The sequence below is a fragment of the Nyctereutes procyonoides genome, unplaced genomic scaffold, assembly GCF_905146905.1.
Source record: "Nyctereutes procyonoides isolate TBG_1078 unplaced genomic scaffold, NYPRO_anot_genome, whole genome shotgun sequence".
Classification (NCBI taxonomy): Eukaryota; Metazoa; Chordata; class Mammalia; order Carnivora; family Canidae; genus Nyctereutes; species Nyctereutes procyonoides.
Genome location: NW_026575052.1, coordinates 42605996 through 42633602, shown reverse-complemented (window position 1 = coordinate 42633602; position 27607 = coordinate 42605996). Strand labels below are relative to the sequence as shown.

At 36.9% G+C, this 27607-nt stretch overlaps 1 protein-coding gene and 1 pseudogene across 6 annotated transcripts in view; one reads left to right on the top strand and one right to left on the bottom strand.

Moving 5' to 3' along the window:
* Positions 1-27607, bottom strand: part of SLC38A9 (solute carrier family 38 member 9) — an 88157-nt gene that overhangs the window by 25209 nt on the left and 35341 nt on the right. For 3 of the 6 annotated variants that reach the window (XM_055331650.1, XM_055331649.1, XM_055331651.1), the window contains 8 exons: positions 26628-26888; positions 22616-22737; positions 22415-22478; positions 22111-22204; positions 20264-20434; positions 16316-16375; positions 11781-11975; positions 9539-9646 (listed from right to left, as the gene is read on the bottom strand). In XM_055331650.1, the coding sequence (XP_055187625.1) occupies positions 9539-9646; positions 11781-11975; positions 16316-16375; positions 20264-20434; positions 22111-22204; positions 22415-22478; positions 22616-22737; positions 26628-26849 (1036 nt within the window). In that variant the 5' untranslated portion in view covers positions 26850-26888. The remainder of the gene's footprint in view (positions 1-9538; positions 9647-11780; positions 11976-16315; positions 16376-20263; positions 20435-22110; positions 22205-22414; positions 22479-22615; positions 22738-26627; positions 26889-27607) is intronic. The other 3 variants (XM_055331647.1, XM_055331648.1, XM_055331653.1) reach the window with 2 other exon arrangements.
* Positions 14114-15590, top strand: LOC129513548 (B-cell CLL/lymphoma 7 protein family member C-like; annotated as a pseudogene).

Here is a 27607-nt window from a genome sequence, read left to right as displayed (position 1 = left end):
TCAATGGAACAGAAGAGTGCCCAGAAATAAACCCATACATATGTTCATTTATGTCAATTCATTTATGTCAAAGGAGCCAAAATAAAGTGGATCACTCATCACCCACCTCTGAATTATCACCTCAGCAGTGCTTTTGTACATCCAGGTTCTTTTTTTTTTTTTTTAAGATTTTATTTATTTATTCATAGAGAAACAGAGAGAGAGAGAGAGGCAGAGACACAGGCAGAGGGAGAAGCAGGCTCCATGCAGGGAGCCCGACATGGGACTTGATCCTGGGTCTTCAGGATCACAACCTGGGCTGCAGGTGGCACTAAACCGCTGCACCACCGGGGCTGCCCCTACATCCAGGTTCTGACAGTATTTTCATTAACGCTACTTTTCTACATATTCTGTTGATTGAGAGAGTGAATAAATGAGGCTATAGCACCTCTGACCTCAACTTATAATTATGCATTTGACTGTAGCAGCTCCATTATGAATCTTAGTTTTAGGCAGGGAATTATAGGACGTTTTTTCCTCTACCCAATTGACCTCCTGGAGTCATTGATTATGTCCTAACTTCAGCCAACCTTAAATAAAGGGTAAGGAGTATTTCAGAGCCACTGAAGTTATTTTTAGCTTAAAAGAAAAGGCTTTTCATGATTGGGATTTTGCCTACTTATCCTTATATCCAATCTTTTCCCCAACTAGTATTCTTTCAATCCAGCCACCCAGATTCTTGTAATTTCCTAAATGGGTCATGTTATCTTAGGCCTTAACTGTTGCTTAAACATGTTCTACTGATCTGGCATATATCCCTTCCTCCAATTTTTTTCACTTAACTCCTTTTGGTCCTTAGAACCTTTTCCTGATTTCTAATTCTTTTTTATATGCAATTCCTCTATCTTATTGTGTCATATTTATCTATGCACTATGATCAATAACTCACAAATTGGTCTTACTGTTCAACTCTAAGCTCCTAGAGGGCAGTGAGCCATGTTATTTTTTGGAGAATGTATGGCACATAATCAGAGGTGTTCATTTATATTCAGGATAAAGGAGTTTAGCCATGTAAGTGGTCAAAATTCTGTTTAAAACTGTTCAGAACGATTTTTTTTGCTAACATCTTTTAGTTTTCAATAAGCTCTCTTCAGTATAGCTGATCTTTTCTTTCAGAGCAATCAACTTCTATTACCTCTAACTGCTTCCTGAAACAACTTGTTAATTGATCCTTTTCTAACTATGGCAGGTGATATCAGTGTTGTTTCTGGTCAAAATAGAGTAAGTATCCAGCTTTTTCCAATTAATCAACAAAAACAGTTTTTGAGTAACTTAAAAACCTGAAATTCTTTTCAACAGTTTTACTGAGATATTATTCATATGCACCTCACCCCCTTAAAGTGTACAACCATTTTGGAAAGCCTTTTGGTAACATCTACCACAGCAGAATGTATGCATACTCTTTGATCTTGCAATTCTACTCTTAGGTTTATGCTCTAGAGAAACCTGTCATATTTTCACCCAAAGAATAGAGTAGAGCAATAAACATAATACTAAACAACTGGAGACAAATGTCCCTGAACAGGAAAGATCAACAAATTGTGGGTATACTTACACAATTAAATACCAATGAGAATGAACTACAAAAAGATACAACTATATGGATCAATATCACAATTTAATGCTGATTGGAAGAAGCCAGATACTAAAGAACATATGTTTTATATTCCTTTTACATGACATTAAAACCAAATCAAACTAAAATACAGACAAAACAAATCTCTGAAGTTAGAAGAATGGTTATCTTTGCAGGGAGATAGCAGCTGGTACGTATAATGAGAGGGGCTTCTGGAGTGCTAGTTTTTGCCCTGCTGCTGGGTATCTAGTATACTTTTTGTGAAAATTATCAAGCTGTATACTTAAGAGTTGTGCACTTGTATATGCTATGCTTCAATAAAAAGTTTAAAAGCAAAAACAAAAAGAATGGTAGGGCCTACAAGTAAAAAATATGAAAACAGAAATTTGATTATATTTGGAAGCATTATTAAGTGTCAATGAGTGCATGGTAGAAGGTAGTCTGCTCCTAATGGAAAGCTTATAATAAAACTATTTTTATTTTTTTAATTCATTTATTCATGAGAGACACACAGAGACAGAGGCAGACATAGGCAGATGGGAGAAACAGGCTCCTTGCAGGAAGCCCAAAGCGGGACTTGATCCCAGAACCCTGGGATCACGCCCTGACCCAAAGGCAGACACTTAATCACTGAGCCACCCAGGAGTCCCAATAATAAGACTTTAAAGCATATGTGGTCAGAAAATTTTTTCTCGTTGCAGATGAACACAATGCTGTCATAAGGCAAATCACCACACAATCCCAGATCAATGTCTGAAATCAGTTTTAAAGCATTTAACGGTTTTTCATTTTAAAAATGTAGTCCTGGGGTGCCTGAGTGGCTCAGCTGGTTAAGCATCTGCCTTTGGCTCAGGTTATGATCCAAGGGTACTGGGATCAAGCCCCATTTGGGCTCCCTGCTCAAGGGGAGCCTGCTTCTTGCTTTCCCTTTGTTGCTCCCCCTGCTTATGTTCTCTCTCAAATGGATTAAAAAAAAAAAAACAAACAAAAACGTAGTCCTAAATGTGTGCTAATTGTTGAGAGTTAAACAGTATTATAGAGCTTCCAACAAAAAACAGCATTCTCTTACTTCATATCTCCTATCTTGAAGCCTATTTCCTAAAGGTAATTAATTAGAACTCATAACTATTCAGCACACTTTAAATTTATAATCTTTTAAAAATATGTTTATATTACTTTTCCTTTCTTTTTAAAAATTTAGACATAATCCATTGATTTTCCACCAGGAGACTTTAGTCCTCTTACTTTTTTTTTTCTTTTTTTAAAGATTTTATTTATTATTCATGAGGACACACAGAGAGAAGTAGAGACACAGGCAGAGAGAGAAGCAGGCTCCATGCAGGGAGCCTGATGTGGGACTTGATCCCAGATCCCGGGATCACGCCCTGAGCCAAAGGCAGACACTCAACCACTGAGCCACCCAGGAGTCCCTCCTCTTACATTTTCTAAAAAACATTTTTATTTATTTATTCACGAGAGACAGGGAGGGAGGGAGGGAGGGAGGTAGGGAGAGAGAGAGAGAGAGAGAGAGAGAGAGAGAGAGAGAGAGAGAGAGAGGCGCAGACACAGGCAGAGGGAGAAGCAGGCTCCATACAGGGAGCCCAATGTGGGACTCGATCCCGGGACTCCAGGATCGCACGGAGTGGAAGGCAGACCAACCGCTGAGGCACCCAGGCGTCCCAACATAATTCTTTTTTTTTTAAAAAAAGATTTGATTTGTTTGAGAGGGAGAGAGAGTGAGCATGAGTTGGAGTGGAGGGGCAGAGGGAGAAGTAGACTCGATCCCAGCGCCCTGGTCATGATCTGAGCCAAAGGCAGACACTTAACCAACTGAGCCACCCAGGTGACCCTATCTATAATCATAATCCTAATTCTGATTTTGCAAAATCAATATTTAGTGTTTCAATTTTAATGATTATTCTATATTTTTTTTGATTATTCTATATTATTCACAGGTAAGCCATGAAATGTATTATCAATATATTTTCTTATATAAAAATACTTTTGTTGGCTTGTTTTTATGGAGGTTTATGGAGATTGAAGTTTTTCCTTTTTTGGTTTCCTGTCTACTAAACAATAATTTTTCCTCAAATTCTACAAAAGAATGGTAAAACTCCATTTCATCTATACAATGCATCAAACAATCTTTTCCGTTTCATTTTCCTTTTGGAAAAAAATGCCTCCTGGGGCTCTCTGTTGCTGTGATCTGGGCAGGTTGCTTGCTAGGCCTGCTGCACAGCTGTTTCCTAGCATAGGCCTTCACCACTTCTCTGAGGATTTTTGTGATTTACTGCTTTTTGGTGGAGCACATTCTTCAGGGGGTTTTTGTGTGTGAGAGTGCATGGAAGGTAAAGTTTTGTGAGACTTTACCTTCTGAAAATATCTTTGTTGTACTCTAACACTTAGGTGAGGGTATAATGGGATTTAGAATTTTAGGTTAAAATAACTTATCCTGAGACCTTCATGACATTTTTCTCTTTTAGTTTTGGAGTTGGTTAAAATGTCTGAGAGTATTCTGACTCCAGACCTTTTGTAAAACCTGTTCTTCATCCCTAGAACCTTTCAGGGTCTTTATCTATGGTGTTCAGAAATCTTACGATGATATGCTTTGGTGTGGGTTTTATTCACAGTGCTGGGCACTTTGGGGTCTGTAGGTCTAGAAACTCATGTTCTTTAGTTAGTGGGAAATGTCTTAAATTATTTCTTTGATAATTTCCTCCTCCTTTTGTTTTCTCTCTGCTCCATGGAACTATTTTTAGTTATTGGGCTACCTGGATTAATTCTTTAATTTTCTTATCTTTTCTCTATTTTTCTTTCCTTCTTTCCTCTCTCCTGCTTTCCACCCCTCCTTTCTTCCATCCAACCATGATTTCTAATCTACTTTTTGGAAGTTGGCTTTATCTTCCAAATTTTCTTTGCATTCTTAACTTTTATTATATTTTTGGTTTCTAAGACCAACCTCCCTCCTTCTTTCCTTGGCACTCAATGTTTCACGGATATATCACTGTCTTTTGTCACTTTGAGAAGGTAATTTTTGGGATGTTTTCCTATTTTTTTTTTTAAAGATTTTATTTATTCATGAGAGACAAAGAGAGGCAGAGACACAGGCAGAGGGAGAAGAAGGCTCCACGCAGGCAGCCCAATGTGGGACTTGATCCCGGAACCCCAGAATCATACACTGAGCCAAAGCAGACGCTCAACCACTGAGCCACCCAGGTGTTCCTGTTTTCTTATTCTTTTTCCCTCTTATTCTCTTTTCCTTAAAAGGTCTTCTTCCCTGGCCTAGTTTTGTTTTCAAGTCAGAGGCTTTCCACAAGTAGCTAGTGATTTTTGGCTTTTTTTTTTTTTTTAAAATAATGAAAAGTGAAGCATAAAAAAAAAGTATAGTTAGTAAACATCTAAATGGTCTGATACAAGCAAGGTACCTGCCATTTCTTTGGTAAAACCCAAATGTCCAAGACTCTAGCTCTTTCTTCTTGGGCATATCAGTTTCTCCAGAGGAGAATCCTGTTATCTTATACTCTCAACATTCTGGAAGCCAAAGAGTAAAGAAAAGAGAATTGAAGGGAACAAAGGGAGAGAGGAGAGTCTCACCACTCGACATAACACTTTCACTTAGTTCCTTAGTTCCTTAGTTCATTTGTTGTATTTGGAGAACCTGAGTTCTGAGCCTAATTCAGTTTCTTCCATCTTTGGATAGGTTGAGGAGGATAGTTAAAATCTATCTATTCCTGATGTAAACTTTCATGGCATTCTCCCATTTTAAGCCCTTTTTCCTTACTCTTGCTTTCAGAGTGACCCAAATGACTCCAACTACTGAGGGTTTCAATCCCTCTCCACAGGTGCTTAAATTTCAGCTTTGTTTGCTTTGCTGTCAGTCTATCTACTAGTTTTCCAGTATCTATCAATCTGTTGCTGTCTCTTGTTTGCTGTTGTCTCTTCGTCTGTGTTTGTTTTTACATTTATTTCTTCACAGTTGGTTTAATGAGATTAGAAGGGAGTAGGGATAAACACCTTTATTCATTCAACATTGTTTATGGACTACTCAGTATGCCCTCAGAATTATTACAGGCCTCTGGGACACAACAGTAATAGACAAGTACAGAAAACAAAACAAAGAATAACCCTTTTCACAAGATACACAAATTAAAAAAAAATACAGGTATTCCTTATCAACTGAACTATCATTCTCTGAATTTAAGAGCCAAATAGCTTTAGAAGCATTTTTAGAAAGTCCTTTGTTATCTTAATGTCTGCTACTTTCTATCTGAAACTCAGGTACAAAATAGATTAGATATCCCTTAATATTTCAATTCATTACTAGAATTAGTAACTTAGGGGTCCTTGGGTAGCTCAGTCAGTTAAGTGTCTGCCTTTGGCTCAGGTCATGATCCCGGAGTCCTGGGATTGAGCCCCCCATTTGACTCCCCATTCAGCAAGGAGTCTACTCTGCTTATTCCTCTGCTCATGTTCCCTTTCATTCTCTCTCAAATAAATAAATAAACCTTTTTTTAAAAAAAAGAATTTGGAACTTAATAGATTTAGAAAACCAGGGATACTTGCATATGATTTGATAGTGATGAGAGCACTAAAGAAAAATAAGCCACAACAAGAAGTGGGAGTGGGTAGGAAGCCAGGGAAGGCCTCTCTAATAATAATAACCAAGTGGATATCTGAGAAAAGACAAAGGCATTTCATGTATAGGTACCAGTTAATGCAAGGATTCTGAGCAAGGAGAGTGCTTGCCATTCTTGTGGAATAGCAGGGAAGAGTGTGGCTGAAGTGGACTGAATAAGTAGGAAAGTAATAAGGAATGATGGCAGACAGGAAGCCAGGAGTCCGATGATATAGGACCTGTGGACTATGACAGAGGCTTGTTTTATTTTTATTTTTTTAAGATTTTTATTTATTTATTTGAGAGAGAAAGAGAGAGAGAGAGAGAGAGAGCATGAGCTAGGGGGTGGAGCAGAGGCAGAGGGAGAGAGGGAAGCAGGCTCCCCACTGAGCAGGGAGCCTGACATGGGGCTTATTAATCCCAGGACCCTGAGATCATGACCTGAGCCAAAGGCAGCCACTTAACCCATTGAGCCACCCAGATGCCCTGAAGCTTGCGTTATTCTAAGTGAGACAGGAAACCATTAGAGGCTTTTGAAGGTTGTGTTTTAAAAACATCACCCTGGCTGCTAGGTGAAGAACAGACTATAGAGGGGGAGGCAGAGTGGAAATGGTGAGACTAGTTAAGAGGCTACTATGTTAATCCAGGTGAGAGATTAGCAATTTGACTAATTCTTTCTAATGGAAATGATAAAAAGTAGTCAGATACTCAATTTATTTTAAAAGTACAGCTGACATGCTTTGTAGATATGGAAGGTAGGGGGAAAACAGTTAAGTATGACTTCTAAAGTTTGGGGCCTAAGCAAGTGGAAACCTGGGAGGACAGATTAAGAAGGTTGGTGTAATGTGGATAGATGAAGAAGGAAACAAATACTTGGTTTTCATAAAGAAGTTTGAAATATCTAGTGGATGTCCAAGTGGAAATGTAGAAGGGGCAGGTAGATACATAAGGATGGATCTTAGTGGAGAGATCTGGCCTAGATATATAAAAGTGGGCCTAGTCACCATATAGACAATATATAAAGCCAGGTGACTACATGATATTTCTTAGGGAATAAAAGTAGGGAGAAAAGAAGTTTGAGTAAAACCCTATGATAATTCCATAACTGACTGGTCAGGAATGTGAGAAATTATTATTATTATTATTTTTTAAGATTTTATCTATTTATTCATGAGAGACACAGAAAGAAAGGCAGAGACAGGCAGAGGGAGAAACAGGCTTCCCATGGGGAGCCCAATGTGGGACTTGAATCCAGGACTCTGAGACCACAACCCGAGCCAAAGGCTGATGTTCAACCTCTGAACCACCCAGGCGCCAGAGAAATTTTCTTAAAAGAATTAAGAGAAAATTGGGTTTTAGAAGTTAAGAAAATGTTTCAAGATGTAAGGAGTGACCAAATGTGCCCACGTTGCTAAGTTGAGATAGGAGATATGGTCATTGGATATGAGAACTCGTCATTGGATTTTGCAAGATGGAGTTATTGGATGTCAGTGGAATGACTGGGGCAAAAGCCTAGCTAACATGAGTTCAAGGCAAAATTGAAAGAGAAGTAGAGAGTAAGAATAGACAACTCTTTCAAAGAGTTTTTCTTTAAAGGGAAGCAATAGCTAGAGGGGAATGTGGGATCATATGAGTTTTTGTTTTTTTAGACTGAGAATTAGATTTGTATTCTAGTAGAAATAGTTCAGTAAAGGAAATATTTAATGGTACATGATTAAGACGACAGATAGAATAACTAGAGAAATAAAGTCCTGGAGGCAGAAAAGAATAGGATAAAACACATAGGAGTATTTTTTTCTATTTTTCCAATTATCTAGGAAGAAGGGCAATAGGATTCATTGCATTGAAAAACATTTTTGATAATAAATGTATATAAAGATTCAATCAGAACTACAAGTTTCTGTGAATTCTTCATCAGGACAGTAAACAGACTCATATTCCAAAGTTCTCTGATTCTTAATTAGCCTTACTGAAAAAGACTTATGACATATTTATGACAGATTTTCATAAAAAATTCTTCAATCATAATAAACTAATTTCAGGACCATAAATATAAACATGAGGCTTTTTAATCCTCATGATTCTCTGTATCATTCAGAAATGAAATAAAGTGAAATATATGGTTTAATATGTATTTAAATGTTTTCTTTTCCATCTTTTAAATATTTATACTTTTTTTCCCCATTTCTCTCAAGTCCTATCATTAGCAGAAACGTTTATCATTAAGACTCTTAATATAAATCAGTATGGACCTAATTTTAGAAAAAAACTTCCCAGACTATTTTTATCAATGAATGGCCACTAGCTTAAAGTGGCCATTTTCATTCATGTCCAACTTTACACACAATCTGGAAGAGAAGGATGCCTTTCAAGCTCCAGTATTTCTTTTATCTTGAATTTACACTGCCTTTTTAGTCTTTATGGGCTTCTTAGAGAAATAAAAAATCAAAGCTAATGCACCCAGATGATCTGAAAATAAGTAACCATAGTAGCAAACAACTTCCAACAAACAACTTGATATACTTCGAAAACCCAGACATGCTGTAAAAAAAGAAACCAAAGGAATGGGAGACAGTTATAAATGCTGACTTCAGAGAGTAACACCAGATACTAAATGGACTTGAATTCTAGACTGCCCAAATTGCCAGGTGAAGAATAGAAAGAAAGCAGTCTTTCTAAACCAACAAGAGATTTTTGTAATGCTTTCTCCTCATGAGTTTTCAGGAGACTAGTCTAATATTCACTTCCATTTTCTAATCTGTTTTCTCATTTATATTGGCCATTCATTGCTTCACGGTGCTTTTATCATACCCCAAATACACTGAATTTGGGTGAAATTTAAAACACTGCCAAATTATAACCATAAGAGAAAAAAGGAGGGAGGCAATACTTAATAACCACCATCTTAATTAGCCTGAGAAACAATTAAAAAAAGAAAACTATAAGGGGAATAATGATGTTAATGAACAGTATTATCTACATATGTTAATCACTGACCAGGTTCTAAGCCTCTGAAATTCTAGGGGTATGTTTCCCCAGAAAAGTCTAGAAAATGAGTTTGATTTTTTAAATTGTATTGTAACTTCAATGAACTTCAATTCTTAACCAGAAATGATACAGAAGCCTGGTTACTCCTGAGAGAAAGGCAGAGTAATTTTAACTGCACTCCTGTTTTTAGCTTAATAGCATTAATAAAAAGTGCTCATCCAAATAAATACCATTATTTATATTACAATAATAATACTTAACAAGTTAAAAGATCATATTTTTGTAATTTATTGATTCTTTATTTGGCTAAAACGGCTTACCTGGTACAAAATATTCTGTCTGCATAAACCAGTGAAATTCCAAATGAAATCCCAAGTGTATGGCCTTATAGGTGACAAGGAAAATCAAATAGAGAACAGACACTGTACCTGTGAGAAAAAATTTAGCAACCATTTATCATCTTTGTGTGTTTTACAGACTGTTTTAAAATTAAGCTTTGGGGGGATCCCTGGGTGGTGCAGCGGTTTGGCGCCTGCCTTTGGCCCAAGGCGCGATCCTGGAGACTCGGGATCGAATCCCACGTCAGGCTCCCATTGCATGGAGCCTGCTTCTCCCTCTGCCTGTGTCTCTGCCTCTCTCTCTCTCTGTATGACTATCGTAAATAAATAAAAAAAAAAAAAAAAATAAAATAAAAAAAATAAAATAAAATAAAATAAAATAAAATAAATAAAATAAAATAAAATAAAATAAAATAAAATAAAATAAAATAAAATAAAATAAAATAAAATAAAATAAAATAAAATAAAATAAAATAATAAATAAAATAAAATAAAATAAAATAAAATAAAAAAAGCTTTGGGGCAGCCCTGGTGGCTCAGCAGTTTAGTGCTGCCTTCAGCCCAGGGTGTGATCCTGGAGACCCAGGATCGAGTCACACGTCGGGCTTCCTGCATGAAGCCTGCTTCTCCCTCTGCCTGTGTCTCTGCCTCTCTATGTCTCTCATGAATAAATAAATAAAATCTTAAAAAAAAAAAAAGAAAAAAGAAATTAAGTCCAGTCATTATGGAGTAGAGTCAGGAAATCCAAGTAGGTTTCTCTCTATAGGAATTAGACACTAATTTCTGTAAAGAAGCTATAATTGTAAAAGAAAGGGAAAGTACCAAAAAAAAGAGGGGGGGAAGCAAAATATTCTTAAGGAGATAGAGAATAATCAATCTGGTTACAACTCTGGTGATTGTTTTAGCAAATACTTTACCTGTTTATATGCTAACTTAAAGAGCTGTTCCACAGGAAAGTCAGCAAGCAAATCAGGAAACCACAAATGAGCTATATAAGCTCTCCGTGGGTTTGCAGTTCAGCTGATTCAGAAATGATAAAAACAAGAGGCCAAAGCTTATATAACCACAATGCTTGATTTTCTGTGTGTGTCTGCGGCAGTCTTGCAGTGAATCCTATTGTGACACAGAGAGATATAGAGAAATATCCTTACCTCCTCCTTTGGTCTTCTGGAAACCTCAAAAGCTACCTCCTTGATATGATGAGTAATCTAATTATTTTATACTCTACACTGCCTACCAGGAGATCAAATCTATAGGGAGGAGGTGAAACCCTATGGTTTATGTGGGGTTATCAATTTTTTATGAACGTTATCTTTAGTTAGCCAGATCTAAGTTTCTTCTTTTTTTAAAATATTTTATTTATTCATGAGAGAGAGAGGCAGAGACACAGGCAGAGGGAGAAGCAGGCTCTATGCAGGGAGCCCGACATGGAACTCGATCCCGGGTCCCTGGGCTGAAGGCGGCGCTAACTCGCTGAGCCACTCGGGCTGCACCAAGATCTAAGTTTCCACTGAGGGTTCCTTTTGCCATCTTAAATTTCAGTATTACAAAAGAAGACAGGATCAAAACATTCCTTTAATGATGCAGAAATTTGTGAAATTTCTTCAGTGACTTCAGAAATTTGAAAAACCAGGCTCACAGTAAGAAGTCTGTTCCTTTAAAGGAGGTAGTAGTGTTCCAAAAAGGAAAAAGCACTGAGGAGGAAAGCAAAAGCAGAATAAACCTCAATCGGTTGAGTTAGACAGAGAATGACATTCCAGGTTGAAAGCTAAGTGATAATTCTGTGACATACTCTTAAATAGAAACTAGGAAAAAATATTCTATAACCTCCTTTAGTAAATATTCTTATCTTACGCTTTCAATCCTTAGTATTGAGAATTCCTGTAATATCCAATTTGGATCTCTCCTCCAGAAAACTTCATCTGTTTCTTCTAAGTTGTACCCACTAAGGAAATGGGGAACAATGGTTCAGTAAGGATAGAATGGGAAATCTAGTAACTCATCTTTTAAAAAAAAGAACTTGGACTTTAAATGGTCATCTACATTTTTCTCTATGCCGAACTCCATAAAGAAAATAAAAAAGCAGGGTAACATATGAATGAACAAATTAAACATAGGTAAACAGGGCTGGTAGGTAAGTCTCTCCCCAGCCAGATCATATTTCCACAGAATCCAGTGTGTATTCTATTACACAGAAGCTCTATAACACAGTGCTTCAGCTTACCTAGGATATTAAATTTTGAAAAAAATGAAGGAGATTTGAAATTGAGCAGTGGCAGGAGGAGCCCTATGAGGTAAAAGGGCACTGTCTTGGACTTATTCCACCACTTTTCAAACTGCTGGAGTTCTGTGTCATTGGCGTAGAAAATCATAGAGCCATTTTCAGGACTGCCACCACTCCCAGCACTTGGACAAATCACTGCAATAGGAAAAGCATCAGATTAGAGAAGACCATGAAGAATACAAAATGACTATCCCAGAGACTGACACTTGCTCTACCAACCTCAATTTGTATCATGAATAAGTTTCTCCTTTCTGGAAAAAATAGAAGGTTATATTTAAATATATTAGGAATCTTTTACCTACAAATAATTAAAGGTAGGAGAATCTTAAAAATTTTTGAGGTATATCCTTAATTTCTATGGGAAGCTATAAAATTATCCCACCAACTATCCTTTGGTTCCATTGCCAGAGAGAAAATATTGGGTTGAACGGCATTTGATCTTATTTATACAATAATGTAAGAAATATTCAGAGTAACTGGTGCAGCCACTCTGGAAAACTGTGTGGGGGTTCCTCAAAGAGTTAAAAATAGAACTGCCCTACAATCCAGCAATGCACTGCCAGGGATTTACCCCCAAAGATACAGATGAAGTGAAACGCCGGAACACCTGTACCCCAATGTTTATAGCAGCAATGTCCACAGTAACCAAACTGTGGAAGGAGCCTCGGTGTCCACTGAAAGATGAATGGATAAAGAAGCTGTGGTTTATGTATACAATGGAATATTAGCCATTAGAAATGACAAATACGGGATCCTTGCGTGGTGCAGGGGTTTGGCGCCTGCCTTTGGCCCAGGGCGCGATCCTGGAGACCCGGGATCGAATCCCACATCGGGCTCCCGGTGCATGGAGCCTGCTTCTCCCTCTGCCTGTGTCTCTGCCTCTCTCTCTCTCTGCATGACTATCATAAAAAAAAAAAAAAAAAAGAAAGAAAGAAATGACAAATACCCACCATTTGCTTCAACGTGGATGGAACTGGAGGGTATTATGCTGAGTAAAATAAGTCAATCGGAGAAGGACAAACATTTTATGGTCTCATTTGGGGAATATAAAAATTAGTGAAAGGGAATAAAGGGGAAAGGAGAGAAAATGAGTGAAAATATCAGTGAGGGTGACAAAACATGAGAGACCCCTAACTCTGGGAAACGAACAAGGGGTAGTGGAAAGAGGGGTGGGCTGGGGGTTCGGGTGACTGGGTGATGGGCACTGAGGGGGGCACTTGGCGGGATGAGCACTGGATGTTATGCTATATGTTGGCAAATTGAACTCCAATTAAAAAAAAAAAGAAATATTCAGAGTGATTGTTACCTTTGGGCTAATAACCCATACAAAGGCCAAAGAACAGGTTTCTTTCTTTCTTTTTAGAGGGGGGCAAGGGGCAAAGGAAGACAGAGAGAAGCTCAAGCAAGCTCCATGCCCAGGGCACAGCCCGACGTGGGGCTCAATCTCACAACCCCAAGGTCATGATGTGAGTCAAAGTCAAGAGTCAGACAGTTAACGCCACCTAGCCACCGAGCCACCCTAGAACAGGTTTCTTTTAACAATAAAACAAATCTATGGGTTTGAAATAAAAAGTGCATATCACTGAAAGAGATAACATGGTATTGCCAAAAACTAATTGTTGCTTAATGCTTAAGAATCTTGAATTCTGGCAATCTGGAATAATTTTCATGGAGGTTTATCATATTTTACAGTAGCCCAACAGCTTAGATGATATCCAGAGAACTGAGAATTGAGTAAAACATATTTTTTCTAACACTAATCTTCAAGGGGCAATTTCTTCTGTTAAGAGAGAGGATACAAATCATTCTGTGTTTTTAATTTCATAGTAGTACTTTTCCTAATAATCAGCCCTTTAAAAGGAATTCTGATGAAAATACTACTAATAAGTAACAATCATACTCATCACTAGTCAAAGAGAAAAATGATATATTCATTTTAAGTTCTGTTTTTAATTTTATTCTCTATCCATTATATATTTGGCATGCTACAAAGCCAAACAATTTTCTTGCTTAGCCAGCATTTTGACATGTATTTTTTCTTCTATGTCTGCACAGAGTAAATTAACTTGAATTTTTCTTGCGCTAATAATAACAGTGGTAAAGAGCACAGGCTATGGGAGTTAACTGACTGAACAGTCAATCTTGACTCTGTCACTTAGTAGTTATATATAACGTTGGGCAAGTAATTAACTTCTCTGTGCTTTGGTTTTTCCATTTACAAAGTGAAGTTAACATTATCTGCCTTACAGAGGTGCTGTAAAACATTTAGAGTAATGCCTGTACACAGTAAATATCCAATAAAAGTCAGCTGTAACTTTACATTAACTGAGACTGACTGTGTCATTCTACTTAACACATTGTTCAAAGAGAAGAATGTAAAGTAAATCGACTTGGCTGATGGTGCTCTCCAAATCATCAGTGTCATCACGAAATTTATGAATATATTTTAAAATTATACTGAAATACTTCAGTATAATTATTCAAACGTGTGTGTGTATATATCCACAGAAAAGCTGGCATGGCACTCACTCATTTGCTAGCGTTAAGAAAACACAGGTTAATGAGTTTAATTAAGAGACAGAGTAAGACATTGAAACGTTTACTTCAAGAGAGGAGACTTCTGTCCGTTCATTGTATCCTCATAGCCTAGAATAGTTCCTGACGTAAAAGAGACCTAATAAATATATATTGAGTGGTGCCTGGGTCGCGCAGGCAGTTGAACAGCTGATTCTTAGTTTCAGCACAGGTAGTGATCTCCGGGCGGTGGGATGGAGCCCCTCATTGGGCTCAGCAAAGAATCTGCTGGACTCTCTCTGCCCCTCCCCCTAGGCACCACACACAAGTGTGTGTGCTCTCTCTCTCTTAAATAAACTTAAAATGAGGGGTGCGAGGGAGGGCGCAGCCAGCTCCCGGAGGGACGGCGGCCCAGCTGCGGGCTTGGCCTTGGCCCCAGTCCCACCAGCATGGCCGGGGGACCGTGCGGGCCGAGACCTGGAGCCGGGCCAAAGATGACATCAAGAAGGTGATGGTGACCATCAAGAAGGTCCGGAGATGGGAGAAGCGCTGGGTGACTGTGGGCGACACTTCCCTTCATATCTTCTAGTGGGTGCCAATGGTGGACCCCCAGGAGGAGGAACAACAGAGGGCAGGTGGCGGGACGGAGAGATCCTGAGGCCAGGAGCGGCGGGGCAGGGGCACCAGTCCCCGAGGGGGTGGTCCTCTCATCCTGCTGGATCTCAATGATGAAAACAGTAACCAGAGTTTCCATTCGGAAGACTCCCTGCAAAAGGGCACTGAGCCCAGTCCTGGGGGTACCCCCCAGCCCAGCTGCCCTGTGTCACCTGCTGGACCACCAGAAGGGGTCCCAGAGGATGCTCAGCCCCCACGGCTGGGCCAAGAGAGAGAGATCCTGGGGGCATCACTGCAGCAGCACACATGAACCCTCAATGCTGACCAAGGAGGAGCCTGTTCCAGAATTGCTGGAGGCTGAGGCCCCCGAAGCTTACCCCGTCTTTGAGCCAGTGCCACCTGTCCCTGATGCAGCCCAGGGTGACACAGAGGACTCGGAGGGTGTCCCCCCCACTCAAGCGCATCTGCCCAAGAGAACTCTTGAGAAGGTTCTCAGAACCCCTGTAAGAAGCCGGCCTGCCTGTTCTGTTGCCCCAAGGGTCCCTTTGGCTTTTTACAAAAAAAGACCCTTTTGTAAAAAAATAAATAAATAAAATAAACTTAAAATGATATCAATTTATTATCTTTGAAATCTAAGCACATAAATCTAAATACATAATGTAAAGATACATTAGCATTTCTTAAGCCCAATACTCTGAAATCTAAATCATTAATACATAAAGCTTTAGGTGATGTTAAAGGTTAACAGTTTAACTGTTAGGAAGGTTATATTAGCTTTTATATTCACTTTCCCTATGACTGCCATAGTAGATAAACACACAAGACACAAAGACTTATTTCTAACTAATTAAAGGAAACTTTTCAAAGAAACGAAGATTATTTTTTTCTGTATTTACTAATGTTTGTTCATTATTAAGAAAGTAGTTTACATTTGTGTATCTTAAATATTAGTAATAAATGCCTAAAAAAGTTAACAACCTGAGACCTATGCTTCTAGATTTCCAAAACAATTAGCAAAGATAATGCTCTTAAAAATATGTATTGACTATTTATAGGCAAATATGGATTCTATAGATGAATCTTGTCAAAAGATTCATATTCATATGAATATGTGTTCATATTAACACAATCTTTTTTTTTTTTTATTAACACAATCTTTTATGGAGTTTTTTTTTTTTGAATTGCATTAGTTGCCAACAATTAATAGTGGCTCAGTTAACATAATGGTAGCGATGTTGAACTAATTCTTCACCTAAAAAAAAACAATATGTTCTACCTTAAATTCTTTCTGAAGCAAAGTGGAAAATAAAAAAAACAAACTAAACTGTAAATTCCAAACTACTTACCAGGGTTGCTATCATTGGTACTTAGTACAGCATCTGTGTCATTAATGTGATGAATAAAATCTGAAAATTAAAGAAAGAATATAGTTTAATACCAAAGGAAAGATGCTAAATCAATTACCCCCTAAAATCTTTAATCTATAAAAATCTTTTAAGATCTACTGTGTGGTAATATTACCATACAATGAACCAAAACTGCTTCATTATTAACACAGCTTCACTGTTCTCAGCTTTCTCTACTTAGAGGAATGATGTTATTGGCTTCATAGTTCCCATTATGGAAAACTCTTACATGATTGAAGATTTTAAAAAAAATCTAGCTACACAGTAAAATTTAGTTAAAGCCCTGGAATCAAGATAAAGCGTACAATAATTTTCTTATACTCACACTAATTGATGTAAGTATAGTTATATCTTACATAAAGTTTTAAAAGCCTGCAGAAGAGGAAAACCAACACTTATAACAGCAAAACTTACCTGAAGAATCAAAGTTTTTGCAAAGTGTTATATATGCTTTTATAGACTGAGGATTATATAGTTATTGCTCACATTACCACTAAGCTATACTAAAGGAAGTAGTAAAGTAAAAAACGTGCAGAATGGGAGAAGATATGCGCAAAAGACATATATGATAAAGAGTTAATATCTAAAATCTATAAAGAACTCATAGAATTCAATACCCCAAAAAACAAATAATCCAGTCAAGAAATGGGCAGAAGACATGAACAGACGTTTTTTCCAAAGAAGACATCCAGATGGCTAATGGACACCTGAAAAGATGCTCAACATCACTCATCATTAGGGAAATGCAAATCAGAACCACAATGAGATAGCACCTCACAACTGTCAGAATGGCTAAAATAAACAACACGGCAAACAAGAGATGTTGGTGAGGATACGGAGAAAGGGGAACCCTCTACACTATTGGTGGGAATGCAAACTGTTTCTGCCACTCTGGAGAACAGTATGGAAGTTCCTAAAAACTTAAAAATAGTATTACTCTATGACCCAGCAAATGCTCTACTAAGTATTTACCCAAAGGATACAAAAGTACAGATTTGGAGGGGTGCGTGCACCTCAATGTTTATAGCAGCATTATCAACAATAGCCAAACTATGAAAACAGCCCAAATGTCCATCAACTGAAGAATGAATAAAGATGTGGGGTACATGTATGTGTGTGTGTGTGTATTACTAGATTACTCAGCCATCAAAAAGAATGGAATCTTGCCATTTGCAATGATGTGGATGGAGCTAGAGTGCATTATGCTAAGCAAAAGAGGTCGGTCACAGAAAGACAAATACCATATAATTTCATTCATATGTGGAATTTAAAAAACAAAACAGATGAACATAGGGGAAGAAAAAAGAGACGGAAGCAACTCACAAGAGATTCCTATTATAGAGAACAAACTGAGGGTTGATGGAGGGACATGGGTAGAAGATGGGCTAAACGGGTGATCGATATTAAAGACACCTGTTATGATCAATGGGTGTTATATTTAAGTGACGAATCACTAAACAGTACTACTGAAACCGATATTACACTATATGTTAACTAGAATTTAAATAAAAATTTGAAAAGAAAAAGTATTTGCTTAAAATTCCAAAAAAGTATATGCAGATATCTGAGCATTCAAATCATTCTACCATTAATGAGAGAATGGGTAAAGGACATGTTTTCTTGATAGACTGAATTTACTTTATTCTGTTTGAGGTTAATCTTTTATAACCTTAGTAACCATTAAAAAAGTGTTTAATGTGAAAGTTAAATGAGTTGATAAAAAATGTGGGATTAGATTTTCTGGTATAAAGCAAGTTAAGTACATGAATCACTCACCTCCATTGTATGCTTCTTACGATAGTAGAATAGTAAAAAAAAAAAAAGTAGAGTAGTGCTCTAGGTTTTTATAGTATCTTCAAGGGTTCTTAGTGATAAGATTGGAGGTTATCAATCATTATCTACTTCCTGATGCTGAAGATTCAAATAAGACTAGTAAAATCTTGACACCAAGATTGGTATGTATAGTAGGGTGAATATTCTCCCCCTAAATCCATGTCCACAACAACCTTAGAATGCAACCTTATTTGGAAATAGGGTCTTTGAATATAAAATCAAGTTAAGGTGAGGTCATACAGGTTAGGGTAGGCCCTAAATTCAATGACTGATAGCTTTAATAAGGAGAGAAAAATTTGTACAAAGACACACTGAGGGGTGATGTCTATGTGAGGACAGGCAGAAATTGGGTCATGTAGCCACAATCCAGGGAATGCCAAGGATTGCCAGCAATCACCAGAAACTAAGAGGAGACAAGGAAGTCTTCTTCCCTAAAGGCTTCAAAGGGAATGGAGCCCTAGTGGTACTTCAATTTTGGACTTCTAGTCTCCAGGACTGTGAGAGAATAAATTTCTTTTGTTTTAAGCCAAGTAGTTTATGGTAATTTGTTACAGCAGCCCTAATACAGCAAGGTTCAACAAGGACAGTATGAGAAAAAAAAGAAAAAAACATCATAGGCTAGTATAGTATCTCTTTTGAAAAGACCCAAAGGAAAAGAAAGACACAAAGGTTCTAAATAAAACAGTAGCCCCATTCCTCTTGAAAATAAATTGAATCCAGTTAAGAAATTAAAAGTATACATCATGACTGCTAAATTAAGTTTATCCCAGGATATAAAAATGATTTAAATCATACAAAATGTATTCATTTAATTTACCACATTAACAACTTAAAGTAGAAAAGACTGGAGTGTCTGGATGGCTCAGTTGGTTAAGCGTCTAACTCTTGGTTTTGGGTCAGGTCATGATCTCAGGGTGGTGAGATCAACCCGAGTCAGGCTCTGTGCTGGGTGTAGAGTCTGCTCAGGATTCTCTTTCTGCCTGTCCCTCTGCCCCATCCCACTCTACTCACACACACTCTCTCTCTCTCAAAAAAAAAAAAAAAAAAAAAAAAAGAGGAAAAAACATTTATGACTGTCTCAAGGGATGTAGAGTATTAAGCATCTGATAAAATCCAGCACACATTAATAAAAATTCTTAAGGAAATAATAGGCAGGAACATCTTTAAATTGCTAATGGGTGTAACCAATACCGCACAACAAACTCAATATTTAATGGTGAAAGATAAGGATGTCTACCAGCACTGCATCTATGTAACTTTACACTTTAAAAAAGATAAATATGTCTATATATGTGTACATATAAACATTTATATGTTGTTTGTGTATACATAAGGATATATGTATATAAATATAAATGTATATATATATATGCATGAATCACTTAAGTAATAATTGGGCAGAAAGTTTTCACTACTCATGGATGATGTAACTATCTAAACAGAAAATGCAAAGTGAATCTACAAAATTAGAATCAATAAGAGTTCAACACATCTGCTAGATTCAAGATAAAGATCCCAAAATTAATTAGGTTATTTTATAATAGCAACAATTTACTTGAATTTTTATAATTAAAAAATATATCACTACTTTCTGGGAAGATAGAATAGTTTCATGAAGGGGAGGTGGGTTTCATGGATGTATTCATCAAAGTTGTATGGCTAAAATTTATATGTTTCTATGAATAGAAGTTCTATTTAAAAAAGAGAATTGAATATATAATGGTTAATGGAGGTGAGGCGTGGGTATAAGCACAGGTCATGTTTTTTCAATGGATAAGATAATGACCCCAAGGGGGAAAAAAAAATCTGTTCTGAGGGCGCAAAAATAAAAAATCCCTTACTCTTTTTATATATAAAGCACAAATATACACACAGTTCATATAGAGATAAAAGTATATCTGTGATATTAAAACAAATTGAATGAAGTATATTTTCCAGAATTACAAATGACTTTACTTTATCCCAGGTCCAGAATTTAAGGCTGAAAGTAAAACAATGCAGTAGTTACTGTACTTTAAAGCAACTACTGTTAAAGCATATGATATAGATACTTACTAAAAATAAACCTTCCAGTATTAAAAAGAAAATTAGACATAAGCACCCAATAAACTATCATTGCTCCAATGAGAGATACCAAGGAGAAAAGGAGACTCGACCATTGTCCAAAGGAGCCAAAATAGTATCTGCACACATCTGGATATTCCCAGGTAGTGGTATCCACTGATGCTAAATAAGAGAAAGAATAAAATTAGGTGTTAATCACCCATAATCATAATTAATTCAAAATACTTAATAAGATATTAAGAATATATTCCACCACCAGACATCAGACCATATAATCATATAACAGAAATTAAAACATTATAGAACAAATACATACAAAGGTCAATAAAACAGTATAGATAATATAAGTAAACTATAGTATGATAATATTTTGTAATTAATTAAAAAAATAATAAATCAAGGCTAGACAAAAATCATGACTCTGAAGATATTATTCAATATTTGGCATACTTAAATAACCTACAGAGAAAAGTTTTCCTGAGTCATACTTTATACCACATGCCAATTTCAGACAATTGAGCTAAAAATTCAAAAATTAACAGAAAAGTTAGAAGACAATGTAAAAATAGATCTTGAAAGGTTATTCTTTTCTATCAAACGAAGAAATAGAAATTGCAATGGAAAAGATAGGTAGATATAAACAAACTCATATTATACAAAAGCCATTCAAATGTTGGATGGAAAAGAAAACTGACAAAAAATAATGGATAAAGGGCTAAGGCCTACAATCATGCAAAGAACTTAGTAGATCTATAAGAGCACCAAGGACCTTGAGGATAAATGGGAAAAGGATACAAATAAATAATACAATAAAAAGAAAATATACCACTGCTTAACAGAGACCAAAAACAACAACAACAACAACAACAACAACAACAAAACAAAGAAGGCAAAGCCTGGTCTCTTGATTCAAAATTGCAAAAGAGGGCACCCCCTGTGGCGCAGCGGTTTAGCGCTGCCTGCAGCCCAGGGTCTGATCCTGGAGACCCAGGATCGAGTCCCACGTCAGGCTCCCTGCGTGGAGCCCGCTTCTCCCTCTCCCTGTGTCTCTGCCTCTCAGTCTCTCTCTCTCTCTCTCTCTCTCTGAATAAATAAATTTTTTAAAAAAAGTTTTTTAAAAAAACAAAACAAAATTGCAAAAGATTCACTAAAATAATGTAGGCCTAGTTAGGTCCTAAACTACTTTAAAACAATCTAAAAAGGTATTTCCCTAATCTAGAATTTATAGAGAAGAGCAGAGGCAATGTATTATTAAACTTTGTGAATTCGCTAAAATGGATATGTTCATATTCTCATATTTTTCTAGTTATATTTTCTACTTTTAGGTGATTCCAACATTTAGATCTCTTGGTAAGGAAATATCAAGTCACCATTAACCAATAAGAATCATAGAATTTTCTTTACTTTTTTTTTAAAGATCTATTCATTTGAGAGAGAGAGAGCAGGAGAAAGGGAAAATTCTGAAGTAAATTCCCTGCTGAGCATGGAGCCCAACGCAGGGCCTGATCCCAGGACCTTAAGATCATGACCTGAGCTGAAATCAAGAGTCGGATGCTTAACTTACGCAGGCCACCCAAGGACCCTAGAATCACAGAATTCTCTATTTAGTTCTGGAAAAGACTTAGGACTACAAACCTCTCTGAATTTCAAAGGCAGTCACTAATACATTGACTTATCAGTTCAGTTGAATGCTACACATTAGAGAAGTAAATTCTTTAGGCACAAAATATTTAACACACGTGTGTTAACACACATGTACACATTAGTGATCTACTTCAACAAGAAATACTTATCAATATCCAAATTGTTATTCCATTTTCACCATGGCAATCTCTTACATATCATAGCTCGTGATTTCACTACTCTGTAGCAGCAATAAAGTGTTAAAATGCCCATCAGCATGATGACACACATTCCAGTAGTAAAGCCAGCCTGTTTAAAAAAAATATAGAACATATATTATCATGTCAGAATGAATGCATATGCAAAAATATTAAACACTAAATAATTATGATAAAAACATGACAATGTTAAATTATGTATTTTCTTTACTAAATGTTGTATAGATTTATTAAAACCCCTGTTGTAAAACTTTAAAGAGAAAATAATTCAGGCAAAAAATGCGCTGAAAAATTATATTACCTGTTTTATGCCCCAAGGAATACTTAGTATAGATGTTCCCATCATGGTATTCCAAATCATAAAACTGAAAACACAGAGTAATAGCAGTAAATATATGGAGTCTGACTCTTTAAACATTTTAATTAAGATAAAAATTTAAATAACCAGTATTTTTCACTTACATATAGTTTAAGTTATGCTCCAAAAAGAAGTTTTACTCACATGGTTACTAAACTGGTGTTTTTACCATATCCTTCAGTGTAACTTTGAAGTTTATAAGCAGAACCCAACGGACTATATACATAGCACTCTTCTGGAGCTGGAACTACATGATCTGGGGCAATCTAGTAAAAGAAGAAATGTCATAAGAGACATGTTAGAACCAGTAAATGTGCAAAATAGGATATTTTCTATTCATCACAATACCTGACTCTAGACACAATTCTAAATATTGTGAACAAACAGCATGTATTCCTGATTAATGAATATAAAAAACCCTTTCCAAATGTAGTAGAAGATCTAAAGGACCAAGAGTTTAAAGAATAAAAGCAATAAAATGTTCATGTGAAATGACAATTAATTTTTAAAATATACAAATGTCAAAATATCTTTCTCTTTATTTTCAGGATAAAGAAAGAAGAGTCAGCAAAGAGTGAGATTAAGGAAATCTGGATGGAGGAGATTTAGGCCTAAAGTGAGGGGAATTTCAAGAATCAGGGTAGTTTTAGAAAAGAGATAGGTAACAAACTCAAATCATAAAGAATTGACCTGTCAATACAAGGTAAAGAAAGAAAATATAAAAACAGACCATTCTTTTTTTTTAAATTTTATTTATTTATTCATAGAGACACAGAGAGAGAGGGGGGCAGAGGAACAGGCAGAGGGAGAAGCAGGCTCCATTCAGGGAGCCCGACGTGGGACTCGATCCAGGGTCCCCAGGATCACACCCCAGGCTGCAGGTGGCACTAAACTGCTGCGCCACCAGGGCTGCCCAATACAGACCATTCTTTCAAATGCTTACTAAAAGCATTTAAAAAGTAGAAGATAAAAGTGAGCTAACATAGCCTAAAGGAAGGCAAAGCAAGTTTTTTTTTTTTTTTTTTTTAAAGATTTTATATATTCATTCATGAGAGACAGAGAGAGAGATGCAGAGACATAGACGGAGGGAGAAGCAGGCTCCTCGATCCCCGGACCTGGGATCAAGCTCTGAGCCGAAGGCAGATGCTCAACTGCTGAGCCACCCAGGTGTCCCCGAAGCAAGGATTCTTAAAGATGGATATTGTAATCAAAGGGCAAGGAGCCAGAGAGAGGTTGGAGACACAAAGAACGACTGAATAGATACATATTTCTTATACATAGCTCTTATCACCCAAACATATCTTCTGAAGTCTACCTCCCTAGAGAGAGAAAAAAATTAGTCTCCTGGAAGAATTCTGCCCACCTCCCCGAGAATAGTACTCTGAAAACATGTAGTCCTATACACAGTAGTAAAGACGTGGGAGCTGACTGGTATAAATCAGCAATCTCTTCTCTTTAATTCAATTCATTCATTCATTCATTGTGTGAGTTGGGGGAGGGCAGAGGGAGAAGGAGAGACTCTCAAGTAGATTCCATGCTGAGCCCAGAGCCCATGTGGTGCTCCATCTCACTACGCTGAGCCAAAACCAAGAGTTGGACATTTAGCCACCCAGGCACCCCCTCCCCCTTTTTTCCTTTTTTTAAAGTAGGCTCCATGTCCAACATGAAGACCATCACAGAGTCTGAACTCATGACCCTGAGATGAAGACCTGAGCTAAGCTGAGGAGTCAGAGGCTTAATGGACTGAACCACACAGGTGCCCCTCAATAATCTTTTATATTTAGCACCTACTATGCATATTTTCAACTCTGTGCTAGCTTTAATGTTCAAAAAAACCCAAAAAAACCCAGAAACAATACAGTCCACAATTTTAGGAAGCTTAAATTCCAGCTGGAAGACATATGAAGCAATTAGATAAGGTTATAAGAGAGAAAAAATGAAGTTTGGGATACTGTATTGTAGGAATGACAAAAAATTAACAGGGACTAGAATAGTTGGGGAAGATGTCAAGGAAGTGATGGAATACTGGGCTTCAGTAGGTAGACAGGATATGGACTGGCAGAAAAAGAAAAAGTGTCAAGTTCTTCTCTATGCATATAATTTATAGTATCTTGTGGGTAAAAAATGTCTTGAATGCTATGCCTCGTGTGGCTTTGGAAACAACTATTTCTGAGAGCTAAAAAGGCATATATGGAAATGGGTCTGCTGGCATCTCTTTTACCCTTAATGCTCCTGGGTCTGAGTTCGATTATCTTCTTCAAGGGAATAAAAAGAAAACAGGGGAGGGACCATATCTGCATCAAGCAGGAGATAAACCATGATACCTAGCAAAGTTTAGAAAAAGTGAAAATCAAAAGTTACAAAAGCTTGGGTAGAAGAAGCTCAAGGTTAAGAAGTTACAGATTCTTAAGAGTCATAGACAAAATGGAGAATTGGATTCCATACTCTGGCAGTAATTTAGGGCAGTGCTTTTCTTCCTTCCTTCCTTTCTTTTTCTTTCCTTTTTTTTTTTTTTTAAGGATTTTATTTATTTATTTGAGAGAGAGATAGAGAAAGCAAGAGAGTGAGCACGACCTGGAACAGGGCAGAGGGAAAGGGAGAAGCAGACTCCCCGCTGAGCACAGAGCCCAATGCGGAACTTGATCCCAGGATCCTGGGATCTTGACCTGAGCTAAAGGCAGACACTCAACTGACTGAGCCACTCAGGAGTAGGGCAGTGCTTTTCAAATTTGAATTTTCCTGTGACTGACACAGGGATATTGTTAAACACAGATTATGATTCAGTAGGTCAGAGTAAGGACTGAGATTCTGCATTTTTAGTAAGTTCTCACTGATGCCAATATTGCTGGCCTCTGCAGGACACATTTTTATTTACAAGGATCTAGATGTTGGCAGTCAAATAATTTTCTTCTTTCCTGCATTTTAGAATAAAAATAATAAGATAATTGAGGAAATTTTCAGAAATAAGAAGGTATAACTCTGTAAAATCCTGAGACATGTGGTCTCACACTGTTCTTCCCTTAAAAATCTTCAGAAAAATAATTTTGGAATTCTCAGGAAATGAGCCTGGATGTATACATACATTCATTAAAAATGGTTATGTCTCACTGTTAACTTTAGATCACTGTTTATATATTTTGATTACTAGAGTCATCTCAACTGTCAGTTAACAAAAGCTATTCAACTTGATGTATAATGCTGACTTAATTTCCAAGCAAACAATGTCCATTCAGGCCTAGACTGGCCCAGCTGGTATCTCTGACGTTTATTTCCACAAGTAGAGCCTCAGAGGTCTGAATTAGACTCAGAGATACTGGATTACTTCTACTCCAGAGGGCTTAGATAATTCTGTTATAGAACCAAGACTTTACTACAAGTACTGATATAAAGGCCTAAGGCAGGAAAAAAATGAAAAAAAAATTGGGGAAAAAAATGACCCCACCCAGAACACTTTGGAAGTCATTACTCTGGCTATACAAAAAGAGATCTTAATAACTCACAATGCTTTAAATGAGGTATCTAGGTTCAAGAGACATCTCAATCCTTGCCCCTCAGTATACATCTAAAGAATGTTGGTTCCTTTCTCCTTTTTTTATTACCTATAAAAATATCATTTTTTCCACCAAGAATGTTTTCATTTTTCTTTAAGCTTTCAAGTTTCTGAATATCTCATAAGCAACCAAATTACTTCCAATATAATTTTTGATCCTAAAATAATAATATAGCTTTTAGAAGATCAAGAGTTAACAACTATGGCCCATGGTCAAATCTGGCCTTCAACCTGATATTTTACAGCCTCTTTGCTAAGAATTTTTTTTTCTTTAAGCTTTTATTTTTTTTATTCATGAGCGACACACAGAGAGAGGCAGAGACACAGGCAGAGCTCTTAGAACTGGGGACTAGCAGAATTTAATCCAACAAATTTCTTAGACTATTGTCAATAGAGAGAGATTGTTTCAAATCTCTGTCATGCTTGATAAGAATGAACTAGCCTGAGATGTAAGACATGTACTAATTAATTACTATCTTGATTTTCCATGATGCTATCCTTGGAATTTGGCCAGCAAAAAGTTCAATCACTGGGAGTTTCCTTGGCTCATGCTGTTCACTGTTCATTTCAACTTAACCTTAGACAATTAGCAATGTTTGCCCTTACCAGAGCCTTGTCTGCAGGAGCGGTGAGGCGGCTGTAGTAATGAATCCTCTTGTTCATGGCAGAGGCATGGTCGCTAACCCTCTGAATGACATCATTCACATTGACGATGTTTGTGGGCTCTATATAGAAAGGCCTAGAGAAGGGAATATACACTTGACAAAGAACATTCAGCCAGAGTTTCTGGAAGGCAGCCACTGAAGAAAATAACTTCTTGTCCTCCATTAGAAATGGGATGTACCAAGGCAAGGCATTCACTTCTCACTTTTGGTGGGAAAAGAAAAAGTCACAAAAGAAGTTTTATCCAATCCACAGACTAAGCTTTTGTCTCATAATACTATTATAAATACACTTTTCTAATCTCTAGGAATTTAGCAATAGAGGAGATATAACAGAAAGAGCTTCAATCAGTTATTAAAAAGAAGTATAGCAGCTGTCAGTTTTCAACAATGAAATTTAGACCCACACAGCTTTGAATATTCTCTCAAAAAGCTTTTGGCCCTAAATCAAAGAAATTATTGTCATAAATGTTCCTCTACTAAAGAGTCTCCACTCCTTCTTTATGGGCCTAAGTTATTTCCTATGACAAATAAAATATCTACTTCTTGGTTCATGTACTAAAGATTAGTGATCTCAACCACTTCCCTTGTGAAACTTGTCCAAAGTGCTATCAAATGGAACATCAAGACATTAGAAATATTTTGCCTTATTCTACTTTTCTTGGACTTCAATAACAAATCCCATTATGCTATTATTCATGTGTATGCTTCTTTCCCATAACTGTGTCTCAATCAACTGCAGCTTCTGGTTTTTAATCATCATTTTCAGCCATTAACCCTGCCAGTTCCTTACCAAAACTTCCTCAATCTGCCTTCTAAGCTTCCAGTAACATACTCCAAAACTGAAAGACCAGGCAGAAAGGAGTGCCTTCCTCCACTGACTCTCAAATCCCTCAAAGTCACAAATAATACTGTGCCCCAAAG